This window comes from Cryptococcus neoformans, chromosome 1 (assembly GCF_000149385.1).
Source record: "Cryptococcus neoformans var. neoformans B-3501A chromosome 1, whole genome shotgun sequence".
Lineage (NCBI taxonomy): Eukaryota > Fungi > Basidiomycota > Tremellomycetes > Tremellales > Cryptococcaceae > Cryptococcus > Cryptococcus deneoformans.
The window spans coordinates 1,526,553-1,543,850 of NC_009177.1; the positions used below are offsets into that span (position 1 = coordinate 1,526,553).

General features: G+C 48.6%; 7 protein-coding genes across 7 annotated transcripts; 3 read left to right on the forward strand and 4 right to left on the reverse strand.

Annotated features, from left to right (window-relative positions):
- Window positions 1-188: 188 nt before the first annotated feature.
- Window positions 189-3,237, forward strand: CNBA5540 (hypothetical protein; the record flags this gene model as incomplete). The annotated part of the gene is made up of 12 exons (XM_772764.1): window positions 189-240; window positions 287-380; window positions 432-513; window positions 561-659; window positions 711-864; window positions 924-1,042; window positions 1,091-1,420; window positions 1,472-2,518; window positions 2,591-2,765; window positions 2,827-2,910; window positions 2,977-3,054; window positions 3,122-3,237. The coding sequence occupies 12 exons, from the start codon at window positions 189-191 to the stop codon at window positions 3,235-3,237; spliced, it is 2,430 nt and encodes an 809-aa protein (XP_777857.1).
- An 804-nt stretch (window positions 3,238-4,041) lies between these two features.
- Window positions 4,042-5,292, reverse strand: CNBA5550 (hypothetical protein; the record flags this gene model as incomplete). The annotated part of the gene is made up of 4 exons (XM_772765.1): window positions 4,042-4,417; window positions 4,477-4,984; window positions 5,054-5,173; window positions 5,253-5,292. The coding sequence occupies 4 exons, from the start codon at window positions 5,290-5,292 to the stop codon at window positions 4,042-4,044; spliced, it is 1,044 nt and encodes a 347-aa protein (XP_777858.1).
- Window positions 5,293-6,052: 760 nt separating this feature from the next.
- CNBA5560 (hypothetical protein) lies at window positions 6,053-7,100 on the reverse strand (the record flags this gene model as incomplete). Its single annotated transcript, XM_772766.1, has 4 exons — window positions 6,053-6,347; window positions 6,410-6,716; window positions 6,770-6,876; window positions 6,919-7,100. 4 exons carry the CDS (start codon window positions 7,098-7,100, stop codon window positions 6,053-6,055), a joined length of 891 nt encoding a protein of 296 aa, XP_777859.1.
- A 208-nt stretch (window positions 7,101-7,308) lies between these two features.
- Window positions 7,309-8,704, forward strand: CNBA5570 (hypothetical protein; the record flags this gene model as incomplete). Its single annotated transcript, XM_772767.1, has 7 exons — window positions 7,309-7,677; window positions 7,743-7,875; window positions 7,942-7,967; window positions 8,022-8,108; window positions 8,194-8,310; window positions 8,425-8,514; window positions 8,639-8,704. The coding sequence occupies 7 exons, from the start codon at window positions 7,309-7,311 to the stop codon at window positions 8,702-8,704; spliced, it is 888 nt and encodes a 295-aa protein (XP_777860.1).
- A 426-nt stretch (window positions 8,705-9,130) lies between these two features.
- CNBA5580 (hypothetical protein) lies at window positions 9,131-11,337 on the reverse strand (the record flags this gene model as incomplete). The annotated part of the gene is made up of 5 exons (XM_772768.1): window positions 9,131-9,210; window positions 9,317-9,648; window positions 9,714-10,107; window positions 10,149-10,384; window positions 10,421-11,337. 5 exons carry the CDS (start codon window positions 11,335-11,337, stop codon window positions 9,131-9,133), a joined length of 1,959 nt encoding a protein of 652 aa, XP_777861.1.
- Window positions 11,338-12,717: 1,380 nt separating this feature from the next.
- Window positions 12,718-14,290, reverse strand: CNBA5590 (hypothetical protein; the record flags this gene model as incomplete). Its single annotated transcript, XM_772769.1, has 7 exons — window positions 12,718-12,992; window positions 13,046-13,144; window positions 13,190-13,275; window positions 13,322-13,368; window positions 13,415-13,649; window positions 13,700-13,838; window positions 13,885-14,290. 7 exons carry the CDS (start codon window positions 14,288-14,290, stop codon window positions 12,718-12,720), a joined length of 1,287 nt encoding a protein of 428 aa, XP_777862.1.
- A 558-nt stretch (window positions 14,291-14,848) lies between these two features.
- CNBA5600 (hypothetical protein) lies at window positions 14,849-16,349 on the forward strand (the record flags this gene model as incomplete). Its single annotated transcript, XM_772770.1, has 7 exons — window positions 14,849-15,029; window positions 15,081-15,212; window positions 15,262-15,525; window positions 15,564-15,631; window positions 15,678-15,775; window positions 15,850-16,090; window positions 16,203-16,349. The coding sequence occupies 7 exons, from the start codon at window positions 14,849-14,851 to the stop codon at window positions 16,347-16,349; spliced, it is 1,131 nt and encodes a 376-aa protein (XP_777863.1).
- Between the last annotated feature and the right edge of the window lie 949 nt (window positions 16,350-17,298).

Here is a 17,298-nt window from a genome sequence, read left to right on the forward strand (position 1 = left end):
TGGTTTGTGGAAATAGCATGGTGATGGGGAGATGGGGCCGGAGAGGATTAGAAAGTGATGATGTGGGGACTTGAGGTGCGGCGACTTCCGGTGGTTGAGCTGGATGGAGAAGATGTTTTAGAAGTTATTTAGTATCTTCCGTTTTTCCGAATTGTTTTTCGTCGAGATTCTTGGCGCAGAGCGTGACGATGGAGCCTCCACCGCTGCCCCGGACGCTCGTGCTAGACTACTATGATTCATGTGAGTAGTACATGGTGGAGCATGTGGCGCCGGCTCACTTCCGCAGACACCAACAACCTGGTCACCCTGCTCACCCGCACCTACGCGGACGCCGACGTGCTGGAAAAACTCGTGGTGGTGAAAGCGGACGAGTACACGTGGTGAGGCCCCGCCCCCTTCTCCAGCCTCTGACCGCTTCTAATGCCGTGTAGGGACGAGTTTCAGCGCCTTGTCCTCCCCAACATCGATTGTGTCATTCTCTCCCCCGGGCCAGGCCGCCCTGATAACCCAGCAGTGAGCGACCTCTCCGTCCTCCGCCCTTATCCCTAACCATCCCGCAGGACATAGGTTTTGCTCTCCAGCTGCTGCGTCTACATCCGCTCCCAATCCTCGGAGTCTGCCTCGGTCATCAAGCGATCGGCGTAGCCTTTGGTGGGAAGGTATCTACCAGGTTGTCCCCATATATGTGACCTTACTAACGCCCTGTAAAGATCATTAACACTCCCAAAATTACCCACGGGCATGTCATTCCTGTCGCTCCGGTACAACCTCCCATTGGGCTCTTCGCCTCTCCTTTGTGGAAAGCTGGTGGTGAAACCCAGTTTGATGTGGTCGTTTACAATAGTTTAACAGTAGACCCGATGAGTATGTCAGATCACTCCTCTTCTAATCGATATACCTTGCTGATATCTCGATATCTCTAGCTCTTCCTCAGGATCTTGAGGTGACAGCATGGTCCATTCCTTCACCTGATCGACCAGCTAGTATCCAAGGACTGAGGCATCGACTATACCCCATATGGGGTGTACAATACCATCCAGAGGTAAGCTTTCGGTCGTCGAAGTGATACCATCACTTATAACACTTACAGTCAATCTCTTCTACCTGTGGCTCATCGCTACTCGTTTCTTTTTTGGACGAGGTCCACAAAATCAATAATCAACCTAAGTCCTACCCTAACCTTCTTCCCTCGATCGTCTCTTCCTGCGCATATCGTGTTGTCAAGGTTGGATCAAAAACCGCATCCCATGACCCATCACTCACTACGTTAGTCTCTTCATCAAAGCTCGAGAAAGTGAGCAAGGCGTTTGATGGATTGGGCAGAGGTTTAACCACGGAGGATGTATTCCAGCGTCTCGTGAGGGAGCCGCCAAGAAAAATGGAGAAAGCTGTAGCAGAGATATGGCTTGACGGGCAGACAGTAGGTCTTCATAACCCCTCCAAGCAATGGATTTTCATTGACTTTTTGCAGCCTACTCGCCCAACTACTTCTTCACTCGCTTCCCCGTCTTTCCTTCTCACATACTCTCTCACCACTCGTACTGTCACACTTCACCGAGCGGGATCCACTCCTAGCATTCTCCCTCTCTCTGAAGATATCACCTTTTGGGAGTGGTTCTCCGCCGGGCAAGACGCCATAACCCGTAATCTCCATTCTGCCATAGAACCACGAATAAGCGGCTGGAGAGGAGGTTGGGTAGGCTGGTTTGCGTATGAGATGAAGGAGGAGAGCCTTACGGGTTATCGAAGACGGAAAAGGGGAGAGGGCGAGGAAAAGGTAGATGCCTGTTGGGGATGGACGGATCGATTCTTAGAAAGAACCCCCAAGGGAGAATGGGTAGCGAGGGGTGTGGTCAGACAAGATGCAGATCAACTCAGTGGGATCGAAGGTTGTGACATGTTGCGCTGGTTGCAAAAGGAAGGCATCATCCTCGGAGCCACCCAGGATGAATGGGAAAACTACGTTCAATCTGTGTCAAACGTCCTCGACGCTAGGGGTGAATCGTTCACATCCTCCCCCTTACCCAGGTTCCATCCCTCCAGCTCAAGCGACGCCTATCAAAAACAAATTGACTCATGTCGCGAGGCCATTCGCCAAGGGGAGAGTTACGAGCTTACCCTCACCACTTCCTTTTCCTCCACCCCTTCATCTTTCGATCCTTTCGCTCTGTACTTGCACCTTCGGAAATTCAACCCCGCCTATTACTCTACCTATATGAGCTTCCCCGCCCTCTCAACCTCTTCATTACATGGCAGCTCAGGAACACAGGGTATCACCATCCTCTCAAGTTCTCCTGAACGGTTCTTGAAAATCAACTCCTCCAGACAAGTGGAGATGATGCCCATCAAGGGAACGAGAGCGAGAGTCAAGGAAGACCAATGTATATGTCGACCTGGCATCGGGTGTGGGGGAGAAAACCCAGGCTCGGTGGAATGCAAACAGGAAGGGAGAAGGGAGGATGAGCGAAGAGGGAGAGAATTGGTTGAAGATGTCAAAGAACGGGCAGAAAACCTCATGGTCAGTCAAATCCCCTCTTGTCCTCAGCTTTACAAAAGGAAAATACTAATATAAAGTGATTTTGTTGTTCAGATTGTTGATCTTATCCGATCCGATTTACTCTCATGTTGTATCCCGTCAACAGTCACCGTTCCAAAACTTATCGCTCTTGAATCCTATGGGGTGCATAACCTAGTGACAACAGTGCAAGGCACGTTGGCAGATAATGTTGGGAGTGTGGAAGCTGTCAAAAGATGTTTCCCGCCTGGTATGTATCTAGATAAAAACTAGCTTGACAGATTGCTGATCAGGTTCAATGCTATTGATAGGTTCCATGACGGGTGCACCGAAGTTGAGGTCAGTACAGCTTTTGGATGAGTTTGAGAACCATCAGCGAAGGGGCGTATACTCCGGTAAGCTATCAATTCTAACACGTTCTCAGGCAATTGTGTATACTGACATAAACGTCTTGTTATCAGGTGCTTTGGGTTACTTTTCTGTCGATGGAGTCACAGATCTCAGTGTTGTCATTCGTACGATCGTAGTCGAGGATAATCGTATGTTAATCTAGTCTCATATTGGCAAACTTATGTAACGGGACTGACTGAACTCGACCATGAATAGGATTAAGTATCGGGGCTGGAGGTGCCATCACCTGGCTATCGGATAGGGAGAAGGAATGGGATGAGGTGTTGACCAAGGTGAAGTCTGTAGTTGGAAGAATAGAGGATGGAGAATGACATGCTGGCGACGGCATCACATCTAGTTATTTGGGCATTTATGGGTTTATTATCATCGCGTAGGAAGCATGCATGTACCTAAGATGTACGTCCAGTTCGAAGGCGTATCTTAGGTGATAGGAACACCCACTATGAACACTCTTCGTCGGCTCGATTCGGTTTTGAACTTGTGCCAGGATAACGCTTGGGGACCATTCTCCTTGTTCGCTCGACAACTTGTCAGTATCCTTCTCCCATTGTTTTCATTGATAACGATGGACGGAGTCGTATCTCGGAAACGATAAGAATATGTTGCCGTTATCAGTGATAATTGACGAAAAAATCGCCGAAAAACAATTATTATTAAACCGCCCGCCGCTAAAAATGGTGGTGGTCAGTTGTGGGAAAAATCGGCGAAATATTATCTTGTCATGACTGGACGGACTGCTGATTAGTTGACGGTTTGTACGACGACTAAAAATGGCAGCGAAAAACGATATGAGGCCACCAACATTGTCGTAAATTGAGTATTATGAACGGACGGTTCGGTTACATGATGTAAAAGATAAAAGGATTCTCAGCATGCATATTTTTTCCGTCGGGAATCCTGAGTCTCCTCCCTGTTCCCCCCCTCCGCGATGTTGACGACTGACGATCTGCTGCTATAGATTTGTCCATATCCCATGTTGTACCGACACTAGCTGAAGTTAAGTAGATAGGTATCACATTCCGTACCTTGCAGTGTCACATCTAATCCAGGCAAGTTGAACCATCCTTTGCACGATACCTAGTACGTAACACTAGGACCAGCCCGAAGTTTTTCGGTCAATCATACACAAATTTGGTTATCACCACCATCTCTGTTACCCACACTATATTCTCTTCAACCCCTTCAGGTGCTGAGGTAGGTGTCGGGTCAAAGCTTGAAGAAATCGAAGAGGAAGTATCTTTGTAGTTTAGGGTCCGGACTGATTGGCTTCGAGATTCTGCCGACGTCGATGTTGAAACGCCGTTGTCAGTTTCGGAGCAGAACGTGCCAGAACCAACGAGGGGGGATGATGGAGGGGAGAAGGAAGAAGAAGAAGACTCTGTCGATTTGAGAGTATCGTTATTTTTCAGCCAAGCGAGGAGGTAACAGTCGTTCATCGCGGTATCGTATGTGTAGACTACATCATCTCCCCAGGGATTGAACAATGCCACCCTAAACGGCCGAACGTCAATATAACGTATATTTACGATCTATGAGGTAGATGCACTTACATCTTGGTACCATTCACTGCGATTGATGTATTCAGAACTGCATAAGCATGGCCCCCTACAAGTTCTACCGCGCCGGTAGGTAAGGTCTGGAGTACCACCGGCGTTTTCGTCCCCTTGTTCAGCACTTCCCAAGCTTCATCCCCCAGATCTCCCTTGAACTTCCACGCCGCCTCTTTTCCCGTCAAAATCTGCAACGCATTGGTTACTCCTACAGGATTAAGCGAACCATTCGTCGACGGAAGTGTACCAGAATACACGGCAGCAGAATCGTATGCACCCGGCCACCATGCAGTAGAGGTATCTTCGTTATCGTTGTTTATCAGTTGGGAATGGTATGTCACAGGGACGACTTGGGCAGTAAGGGAAGCGTCATCGGTGAAGATGGTGACTCTGACGTCGGTGACGCTCTGATCGGATGAGCTAGAGTAAGCGAATTTAGATTTGACGAAAAAAGGTGAAATCGTGGTGATTGCTGCCATAGATGAGAGCCAGCCACAATCTCCTTCATCTGTTATAAGGCTGTGAGTAAGACGAGTTATGAATACTGACGATGGAGCGTATAACGGAGGAGGCTCACGTTGTCCAATATCATCCCTGCTCGGCATCCCGCTCGCTCCAAAAAGAGGCGCACCATCACGCTTCCAGACGGTCGGCGGATGTGACAGTGTAGGTATTGCTTGCGTCCATGTCAAAGCTGCTTATAGTCATAAGTCATCCCACTGATCGGATAGCGTTTGAAAAACGTCATTCAAATAGAAAAGATAAGGGGAACGTACCATGAGAGAATAGAAGAGTGATAAAGAACGTATTGATCATCTTGACAAGGTGTGTTATATGGCCAGGGTGTCCCTCGTCCGCCAGGTAGCTTTTGATAGGGTATGATGAAAGGAAATTAATTCTTGAGTTGAAGACATAGCCTGCTCAAAAGATCGCTCAAGGGTGATTCATATACTAGCTTCCGGCCTCTGTTATCAGCAGTCAGTTTGGAAGGAGACCACAAAGGAAGCCCATCCTTGGCTGGATTATTACCCACTTTGGGAAGATTCTGAAAATCAGTTCCTTTTGGCACTTGTAATTGTCCCCTTCGTGAACTCATCCAACTGGGGGTACAAGGGGAGTTGAAAAGGTTTTCATGCTCCTTTCATACATGCTTAATTTCATGCGCGTCAATATGGGTCGGTCAGTGCAATTCCGTTCTACAGGAAACATAAAAAACAGGCAAGCTTTTTCAATAATCAGTCTTCAACTTTGGGACGATCCATAATTTTCCTCCGTAGTCGTGCTTGACGACGAATTCAATAGATGATAACAAAGTCATCTAGAATACTTTTGCCTTGAAGGGGGGATTTGCCCATTGTTTGTCCACTAGATATCATGCACTCGTGGATACGTGACTGTCTACCACCACGAAAGGCCAAAAGCAAGGGTCTGGTGATGTTCATTTTGTTGGTTGCCAATATTCTGTCGTCAGGTCGTCGCCAGGTCAATGGCCCTATCTGCTTTCAGCTCTGCATAATATACCTACAAAATCATGCAATAATAAACCTTTTTAAGTGAGTACCCAATAAACGGCACTCTACTCAAACTTTCTCAACCAACTCAACACATCTTCACAAAGCACCGCCTGAGCCTCCTTTTCGTTTACATCGTGCGATGCCCCTTTAATAATGCGCCATTCCAGTTTTCCATTAGCGGCATCTGCCCACTTCGGAAGAAGGTCTTCTGGGCGTGCAACGATCCATTCGGCGTCTTTTTCGGAGAAGAGAGCTAATGCTGGGGCAGTGAGTGCACCAAAGGAGGTAGAGAGGGAGTGGACATATGGCTGGGTGGGCTCGAGAGGGATGTCGGCGGAGAAATAGTCATCGTCGCCACTACATACAGTTTAGCTTTGCAAATTTGATGTATAAAGAAGAGTTGGTAGAGGATGACTGACCCAACGCCCATCAGACTCCAGAGCCTATATGCCGTCATCTTCATCTCGACCCCTCCAAATCCTGCCTTCTTGCAAAACTCGTCCGGCATGATTTCATGCCCCCTTCCCTTTTTGACCATCTCCTCTGCCAAGGAAAGGTAGTCGCAGTATGGCTTATCTTTGGCACAGACTTCTCTGTCAGAGACGGGCGCTTGCATGATCCCGCCGTCGACGTGGTAGGCCGGGTCGTTATTGATGGAAGAGGAGAGGTAGTGTATGACGTTTTGGGAGCCTGTCGAGTGACCCATGATAATAACTTTGGATAAGCCTGTACCATGTCAGAGAGTGCAGATGGGGTGCAAAGAAACAGCAAGTAGTTACCGCCGGTCGTCTTCAAGTACTTGACCAAGGCCTGCATTTCTTCTCGATCCCGGTCCAAGCTACCTGTGCCGTAGCCACCGTATGCTGAGCTCCAGTGGAATTGAATCCTTGGACCATTAGCCTTCTTCCATTTCTCCTGACCTGCTTACAGTTTCCACCCGGCTTTTCCTAGGGCATCGCTCAAGGGATAAGTGAAGGGCACTGCGCCGAGGCCGTTTGTGAGACCGCCGATGAAGACGACAGCGCGGGTGGCTGTGAGGTCACCGGAAGTGAAAACTGGATAGAAGAAGGGCCCGCAGGGGATGGTGGTGAGCTGGCCTTGGAGTGACATGCCTTGTGTTTTTTGGTGGAGATGTTGATGCTTGTGCAGTATCAGATAAGGGTGGTTGGTTGTCGCGCCAGCTGAGATTGGCGTGCGTGGTGTGGCTGTTCCTGGCGGCGATATCCGGCGGGTGGATGTTTTTTTCTGTTGTTGTGGTTGTTCATGTCTTCAGTTCTCGACGACGCTGTGTGCTACAGTGCGCTTCCCCTCCCCCACGATGCCGCCTCGAACTGCACGCCTGTTTGCAATTCTCCGCTCTCTCCGTCCGGTCCACGCCGCCCCCTGCCTCGCTGCGGCAGTGGGGGGCACCCTCCTGTACGCGGGGGCCGAATCAGTCAGGCTTGGGCGGTGGGAGAACCCGCTTCTCGTGCACGCCCACTCGCACCCCCAGCCTGTCTTCCGGGTTGATCCCGAGACCTCAATCGAGTTCCCCCTCTCGCTTCCCCTCGCCACTCCCTCTCCGACCCTTACCCTCGTCGGACTCGGCGTACGCAAAGTCTCGTTCCTGAAAATCAAGGTCTACAGCGCCGGCTTCTACTTGCAAGACGGCGCGACCAGGTGTCTCCACCATATTCCCGGATGGGCCGTGAGTCCATGTATCCCTGCTCCCCTCTCTCTGTCGCCATACGTTGACCTTCATCCCCGATCCAGACGTTCACCGCCCAGCATCTCCTCACTGCCCCTTCCCCTTCTCCCGCCGGCGAGACTGCCGCCCCGCAACTTTCCGGCGAAGCCCTTATGGCCAACTTGCTCGACCAGCGTATCGCATGTGCCGTTCGGATCGGTATGTCATTCTCTTCATCCCTTTGCATCTCTAAGCAAACATGCAGGGCGACTGACATCGTAATAGTCCCTAACAGGAACACCGATTTCGGCGTACGTCTCTCTCCTCTATTCTGGAAATTCCGCTGACACATAGCCGCCCAATAGCATCTTCGGGACGCCTTCACCCGAGCCTTGATCGGTCGACAGAAACTTGAACGAGCCAAGGGCGCTCTCTCAGAAGCGGATGAAGTTGTATGGCAGACCCTTTTATGCACTCTCGCGACTTCTGCGCCTATGCGGTTCTTGATACCTCAAAGCTGATTATATATTTTGACAGAGAATCACCGAAGCCATCCAGACCCTTAAGACGTTCTTCCCTGCTCAAACAGTTCACAAGGGTAAATCCGTCACACTCCTTCGTCCTCCTGAAGGGGGCATCGTAGTTGAATTCGAAGTAGGTCGTCCTTCCCTGTTCTTCCAGTTCCCTTTTTTTTCGCAAAAGCCCATGCTCTTTCTTTCACATCATTAGCATTTGATCAGTAATACTGATGTGCCATCTCTCGGGTAGGGTACAATCCTCGGTAAACTCAACGACCCCTGGATCGGCAAGCAGCTCATTTTGACTTATTTTGCGGATAACGGAGCTGTTTCTGACAAGGTACGTCGCACCTTTTTTTATCCTCTCAGAAAGCGTCGATGAAGGCCGGCGCTGCCGAGAAGGAGAAATTGTAATGTTTGATGTGAGGAAAATGCAATGACTGATTTGCGGTCCGGTCTCACAGTTGAAGGAAGACGTCGCAAAGGGATTGGAAGGGTTCACCAACAAGCAACGCGCTGGGGGACAGTAAATTCGTCATGGGGTTCGCCTTTCGGATTTGACAACCCAGTCCCCATTTTCATCCTCTTCCCTCTCTCTACATTATCATGGCATGTGACCCGCCAGTATCTTTCAATCATCGCCTTCTCACGCCGTCAAGATCAGTAACGGTTTTACTGCGTAATTTGCGGCTGTCATACGATAAAATCATGCTTATCAGCCATTATACATCTCATATCTATCACTCTTTTTCTTTAGATCATGTAAAAACAACACTAGAAAGACATGCAGGAACAACTGTTTTCGCTCATTTCACACTCGTGTATATCTTTTCTCGTAGGACCCTCTTTCTCTAATCGCTCATGGTTTCTCTGATCGCTTATGACCTTCTAAGGCCATCAATGTTACTTGCAATCCATAATCTGCTTCCCGCGCTCATGTGAATGGCTAACCGTGCTTAAGACATGTTAGTCTCTGTCCCACCCTTGGGAGCTTCGGGTTCATCCGGATATCGTGGTCTTGTGCTCTCGATATCATCTAGATTGGACATTGGTAATCAGTTTTTCGTAGTCTGCGACGACAAAAATGGTGTGGCAGAAGTAAAGAGAAAAGATCAAGAGCAGTTAGAGAAACCGGGACTCACCCAAAAACGACAAGTACGCCCACTCAACCGCCTCGGCCGCCCAATAGAAATCACAGTGCTCACTATCCTCCAGCTTTGTCACCTTGATCACCTTCACATCCTTCTCCTTCTCCTTCAACCTCTCCAACAAAGGATCGGCAAAAACCAAAAAATCCCTTCCACCATGGTATATTGACAGTGCAGGGAAACGCTTGTCGAACCATCGTGGGAGGGAGTCATCCAAAGTGCATTTACGGTCGGCAAAACCGCCTTTGCCGCACCACCAGAAGATGGAGGCCGAGGAGACGGGGGTAGGTGTAAAGCGGAACATTTTCGTTTTGCGCCGATGAAGCCTATATATACAAGTTTGATTAGTTCCTTCAGGCTAGTGGGATTACATAGTCATTTCCCCACGCACCAGTTGGTATCCGTCCAGCTGAACAAAAACGCAAACATAATGTAACCCAGCGACGCAAACATACTCGGCGGAGCATAGTCGTATGCCCACCTCATTAGCGGTATGAAATCGAGTACACCGAAAAACCTTTTCCACGTCGGCCAATCCATCTTGTTTAGCGTTGTGAATGGGAACCCGGTAGTGAGAGTCCCCGCATACACGGCGGGGGCGAGCGCGATGAATACAGAAAGCTTTGAGCCGAGGGAGGGGCACATTCCCAGGGAGAGAGAGATGAACGCGAGACCGTTGCCTTGAGAATGGCCGATGAATGCAATCTTGTCGTACCCCGTTTCTCGACAGACGTGTTCAACGAGCGCAGGGAGGTCGTACATTGCAAGTTCTCTAATCGTCCAGTCTTGTACAGGTCAGCTTTAATCACAAACTGTTTAGACTTACCCCAGAATCTCGGGTCGTTCCGGCTGAAGGTTCGGTGGCCCATATCGAACACTCCTCTTGTATTTCCAAGATAGACCTGATACTTCCCCTCTCTGGCTAACCAGAACGCAAGAGATCGGTCTTCAGATGTGACAAATGACCCCGAGGATTGAAATAGGCCGTGAAGGATAAGGACGGGGAAACCGCCTCGACCGTCAGAGTGTGTTTGGGCGTCGGGATCGATAACACGGTGCATCCTATCGGTTAGCGCAGGTCCCAAAAGGTAAACTCACTTTAAATAATAGCCATCTTCCGTCTCCACAGTCTGATGCTCAATGTCCATCCCCACTTGCTTTGCATAAAACGCGGGATCTTTACTGACCGTCTTTCCCTCCTTTTTCCAATATTCCTCATCATCCCATGGAAACTTCCTTGGTCTCTCTGGCCAAATCCATTTTGGTAAACATTTTGCCACTTCCGCAGCAACCGCCCACAGCACGACAAGAACAAGAAAGTAGGTCGATAATATAATTGACGTAGTTTGGATGAACAGCAAATTGAGTTTTGCCCAGAGTGAAAGAGGAGCGGGAGACATAGGCGAATACGTTGATAATGATGGAGGCGGGAAGGTCGGCCGGGTGAGGTGTTGTGAGGGAGTTGTCGACCGGTCTATAAATATTCGCCTCAAGATACCTCTGTTTGAAGCGGTAGACGCGGCAGAGGAAGCACGCGACAGGCTTGGCCGTAATGGGATTGGTGCCAAAAGAGGCACATCTTCTGCTCTCGAATATACATCCTCGTCCACTTCATATTCTGGCGTCTTGACCTCTCCGCCTCTCACTGCTCGGGCCTGGGCGGCAGCAGTTTGGCAGTTGGGCAGACTCATCGCTGCTCGTGCTGGGGCATCCAGCAATGTTGAAGGGGGACTTCGTACGAGCGAGGGGATTTCTGAGGGCACAGACCGGGATGGATGGGGATTCAAAGAGGTTGTTTGGGCTTGACTCGCGGTTTTCAAAGGGGACGGTGGATACCCTGTGTCTTCGTCGCGTTTCTCGCTGAGATACTTATTAGGTATTAATGCAGCGTCACCAGACAGCGGAGCGCCTTCTGTAGGTGTAAGTGGTGATCGAGACTTGGTGATAGGACTGGGAGCGATGAGGGCTGCTGTTGCGTTGAGAAAAGATGTTGGAGAAGGAATTAGGGATGTCATTTTGCTGAGGTCCAGGGTTAGCGGGGCCGCGCTTTGAGAATGCCGTAATGTTGTTTATCCCACGGTTGAGCCAGTACTGGTTGTTTACTTACTGCGATAAGTTATGTCAAAAAAGAAGGCAAAAGTAGCGGGATGGCTCAGGCGGAGATACCAATGATGTATGATAATTTCCCACCCGATGCTTGCTGCACTTCGGAGCTATGCAGGGGCATCGACTGTGAGGGACGAGACCTCACCACTTGTTCGAAATCAGGATTGACTGCCAGCGACAAATAGAAGAGTTACTTGGTGTCTTGCAGTGCTTTAGGAGACTGCTGGGTCCCTTGCCCCTGCTCAATATTGGTCGAGCGTTAGAGGAAGAAAAGAAGAAGAAATAGAGTTTCGTGTTAAAAAGTATCTATCGCACTGCTGCGTCGTGGTTATAAAGAGCAACCGGCGTAGTGAGCACAAAAGACGTGCCGGGATGTCTGTCGTTCCCAATGGCACAGTCTGTGTAAGGGTGGCCCAACGGTTGGAGGTGATAATGGTGATGAGAAGGATGATGGAATTTTGAATGTGTTTGGTGGGGAAAACGTCTTACGATGCGGATGTTTTTTGGGTTTGGAAATGGAGAAATATGGGAATAGGCACAAGGAGTGCGACATCCCTTCATCCGCCTTTTAATTCCCTTTCATCATCAGTGTGAGTCCCTGACTATGTATCCTGAGCGGGATCAGTGGCCTGTAAAAGCGCAAAAAGCTTTTCTTTCCGGTTGTTCAGATACAGGGTTGCGACGCCCTCCTATGGTCTATTATGACGGCATGGGCAATGGAGCGGCAACAGCAGCACCATAATTTATCTAATCTCATCAGACAACAACACATCATGATGTACTACTACAGATTCTGGACTGCCATACAGAGTGCACATTTCCAGCCCATAAGCAAGCGATGCTGCTTCATGCATCGTGCGTCCTGCTGACCCCACCGTACACCAACAACGGTCACGTCGGCATTGAGGACGTCGGGCCTTCAACCACAAAAACATGATTGAACAACACTTTATCTGACCTCGGCTCATCATGTCTCATGCAGCTTACTGCCTCAGTTTCTCTTTTGAAAACCCTTACAATCTTATCTCTAAGTACTTAAATAGCTGCCTCCTCTTCCAAGGATGACAGTTTACCTGACAAAAATCTTCAGTAGCTGTATTTTAAATGTGCAAACTCATCCAGAGAATGACTGGGCGCGCGTCTCTCTGCTTTGTATCCTTCCCAAGCCCTCCCCTCTTCCCTTCTCTAAAGGGAGACCTATCCTTTTGAAACTTTCTCTCTCATCACTTGGGTAAATTTCCGAGTATTTCTTACAATTACGATATACATCCTAAGTTTTCTCAAAATTCTTACCGACACAGCGCAGCATTCTCCGCTTCTCGCTCCCCTCCACCATTGCAATCTCCACCATTACTCCCTCCACCGCTGTTTCCTCCGCCGTCTCCCCTGTCAGTGGGCTCTCTCCATACGGCTTCCCCAACTTGAATTACACTGCCAATTAAAAACGCCCAACTTCCCCAAAACGTCGCAAGATCAGATTCATACTCCACTCCGGAAGCGGAAGAGTAGCCAAGTGCACCGCATAGGGTAAAACCGATGGCTCCAATCAGGTTCCAGAAAGCAACTTCAAGTAAAAGTTAGCGGGTTAGCAAGGGGGAAAACATTGGGAAGACATACCCCACCAACCGATATCTGTGATGTTTGGTAACCACCAATGTTTTTGAACTTCAATCATGAGGATGAGGGAGGATACAATGAAGCCTGAGCCGCCGACAACTGTTTGATTTAGCTTTTGTCGACCAACCAAGAGATGTAGCACACCTTGAGGGGTCCAAAAAAAGACATCAACGATAGCGGTAGATCCTCCCCCTGAGGCATACCCTGGAATTACACCTGGCAAACCGGTCCTATTGCTGGTCAGTCTCATGTATACAATGCAGTTTGTCCATTTACAAGGTTGACACCCAGAACACAGTTGCTGCAAAAAGCTGGATGATTGCCTAAGATGTACTGTCAGCTTTAAGAGTCTTAATCGAATAGACTCACAGCCATGTATCCCATATCATGCCACATAGGTCTTCCCCACCATATAAACTTCTTTGCGCCTCTCGTTATTCCGTCTTTTATTTCCTGCTGAGACTTTCGAAGGTTGGGGCTGGCATATGTGAGCTCATTAGATGGTTTCATTAGGGTTGAAGAATCCACAGTTGCATAATGAGGAGTATGTCTTCGGTGAGATAATAACTGTCCAATAGCTGTACCAAAGTTGATTTCTCGTCCTCTAACAACCCTTCAGCCTCACTTTCCATCAGCAGGACGCATCAGACTCACCGATCTAAAGCTTCTATGACCATCAGATACGAGCCTAGCTCAAATATCGTCCCTCCGATAAACGCCGTGGCTGATGCAGTACGTGAAATTGTGTCTGTATCTAATCTTGGTCTAAGTAATGGAAGCCACACGAGGAATGCTGTGTGGCGTTAGCTTTTCGCTACCGACAAGTCGTAGATACATACCATTTATGACCCATACGGCGGATCCTAGCGTAAACGACACCGCAACCCAAAAACTCACGTCCGCCTTGAAGTGAGGACGAAGCCTGATATCCTCTGTTCTCCGTATCCTTGCAACAGCCATCTGTTCCATTTGCTCCACGGTTACCTTCTTCTCTTTGCTCTTGTCGTCTTCGACTTGACCTTTTTCTTCTTCAGGCTTCTCATGCCTCACATAGTGGATGTTGGCCTGTTTTGGGGCATATCTGCCTTTTCGTGCTCTTCTCGATGACCAGCTTCCGGCTTTTGCTCCCGTTTGGGAGTCAGTGAATGAAAGGTTTGTAGGGGTGAAAAAGGGATGGGGCGAGCGGTGGGAATGGAGGATGTACGAAGAATGAGGCTGTATCTGGTGGCGTTCTGTGTAACTCATGAGGACCGCCAGTTTTATAGGTGTTTGATATGTACATCGCCATCAAGACTGACTGTTGATGTCTATTTACAGCGATACTCGAAAGTCACATCGTCATGACGCACTGCGGTATGTTGCCCATCATGCACGCCCTCATCTATAAATTAGCTTCCGGGTTGTTCTACCTGATTTGGGCTAATTACGTAAGGTCGTCAACAGAAGAATCAAGGAGATGGATGCGACCAAGGTGTATTTGCCCGCCCATATGTGGGATCGAGAGCATATAGGCTTGCATCAGCGAGTTCCTATGCATATCCTTCCCAGCTGCAGGCCACGTGTCATGATCCTTCATGTCATCCGTGGTTCGGCGCATCTCACACCGCTCCCATTCCCATTCCCCACACCCCACACGGCGCACTGGCCTCTCTCAAACCCGCATTGGCCTTTCCCAAACCCGCACCGAGACATCCTTTCGCCGTTGCTGACACCCCACTGCCTCTTTTCATCTGTGTTCCATGCTTTTACAAATCCAATAGATAATCTTTCTAATTCGCAGCGCTCTTCTCAGTCACCAACACGATGATACGCCTCAACATCCCTTTGTTCGCATTCAGCACCACACTCATCATCGCCCTCTTGCCAAAAGCTGCAGCCCAAACTTGCAACACCACCAACCTATGCCCATCTGCAGCACCTTGCTGTTCAGAGTACGGGTACTGTGGAACAGGCAGCTACTGTTTGGGAGGTTGCGAGCCGCTATGTAAGTCAAAATAGCATATCTATGAGTGATGATGTAGCTCACAGGAAACAGACTCCCACGAAGTCACTTCATGCCGGCCAAATCCTATCTGTACCTCCTTCAAGACAGAATTTACTGACCTTAGCAGAGTTCAACTGAATGCATCTCTATACGACGGTAATGCCACAGCGTACGATTGGGTCGGTGAGTACGAACGAAAATGTCTGCTTAAGGCTGTGCTAAAACCTGTCAGTTAACACGGGATCCCTGGTCGCTTCATCGGATAATGATGGAGCTCGTCTTATCCTAACCCAAAACAACACTGGCTCCAAGATATCTAGTACCCGTTACATCCACTACGGAACTATCGACTTTACTTTGCAGACGTCAAAATGGGCCGGTGTGGTGACAGCAGCAATCACAATGTCTGATGTCAAGGATGAAATAGATTGGGAATGGCCTGGGTCTAATACCGATATGGTGCAAACAAACTATTGGTTCTTGGGTGTCGCAAACTGTGAGCAGCAAATGCCGAAATAATTAGCTGATTAATAGACTCGGCGACGGAGGGTGCTTCCAGCTCGGTGTCTTCCGATACAGCTGCCAACTTTCACACCTACACTGTAGGTATTGATGGGGTAACGTAGCGTTCGACTGACTCAATGACAGATTGACTGGCAAGAGAGTTACATCAGTTGGAGTATTGATGGGTTACTGGTCCGTACAGTCAGGAAGATAGATACCATTTCTGAAGACGGGACACAATAGTAAGCCAAGCGTCTCACTCACCTCATAACAAAGCAGTATAGAACAAATACTTGTAGATCTGACATTCATGCAGTAAATTCCCCTCCACTCCATCTCGTGTTCAAATCTCCATTTGGCCCGCCGGCACGGACGACAATGCCCAGGGCACTATCGACTGGGCGGGGGGCTACATCGATTGGACAAACAGTGACTACCTGTCCAACGGGTATTTCTGGAACACCATCAAGAGTGTCAATATCAGCTGCGCATATGACACTGCTTCTTCTGGGGCGACGGGTTGGGCTTACTCTGGTAATGATACTTCAGGGATACCGGTGAGTCCAACAATCTCATTCCTTTTCCCTATTATTCCTGCCTCGTTAAGCCAAGGCGACGAGGAACAAGGAAACTCAACGAGAGATGTTGACGCTTTGTCGTATATCCCAGATTGTGACCATTACGAATGCGTCAACTCTGATCTCTGCCGGAAGGAAGAGGATTGTAGAAGTTCAGACCAATAGTCGGGGGATCGGTGGGGTGGGCCTGCTTGTCATCAGTGGCTTTGCATTTTTCGGAGGGGTAGCTCTCTTTTAATCTTCTATGTCAGATGGCAACTGTACAGTTTGAGAATTATGTATCTTTTGCCATCGATCAGTGATATTTGATTCAAGATGGATATGAGATTTACCAAATTAGATTGATATGGGCCATTCATTATTAATCTGCTGGCTGCTCGGAAAAAAGGGATCCATAAATATATGAGAACGGCAAGAAGAGGGTGAGCATAAACTTTATATAAATATACTACATGCCGTATATGATGCCTCACCTTTACAGCCTCGCGCTCCTTCCCCCATTCAACTAAAAGAAAAGATGAATGCACCATGTGACTGGAATATTGATTAGTTTGTTTAGTTCGATAGTGATGTTGTTCTAAATAGTCAATTTGAAATGAATATAAAAATACACTGCTGGATCTTCTTCTTCCAGCAGGCTTCTTCTTTCGTCGATGATCAAACCTCACATCATGCTTCGACGACCCTGGAAAAGCGGTGAGCAACGCAAGGATCAAAAAAAGTCTACAACTGAGAAGCTCTAATGGGCCGTCGGTAATGGAATAACCGATCAAAAAATTAGCGATGCGTTCGCTTAAATAAAAGTAAAGATCTAATCCAACTCCACGCGGTGATAGATAACGTTGTGCCAAGCTGGTGCCTGGCATCAAGTGACATGTTTATAGTGGACTTTTACCCAGCGTGCGCTCACCAGCCGGCGGGAATACCGACGTGTCGAAACTATTGTTCACGCTATTTTACTTTAAACCTCTTCCTGGAATCAGGTACATGGGTTGTAATGATAATTGCTGTTGGTCTTCCTTTCCTGAGCGGTCAGATCTGGCCCCGCGAAATTATAAGCCATGGTCAGCAGGTAGCCAGCTCGCCAACGCAAAATGTTGGAAAATAAAGTATAGAGCAAAAGCCCTTTTCTGCCGCAGAAAAGGGGAATGAAGACTCGTCAATTTTTCTGCCCCATTTCTGCCATC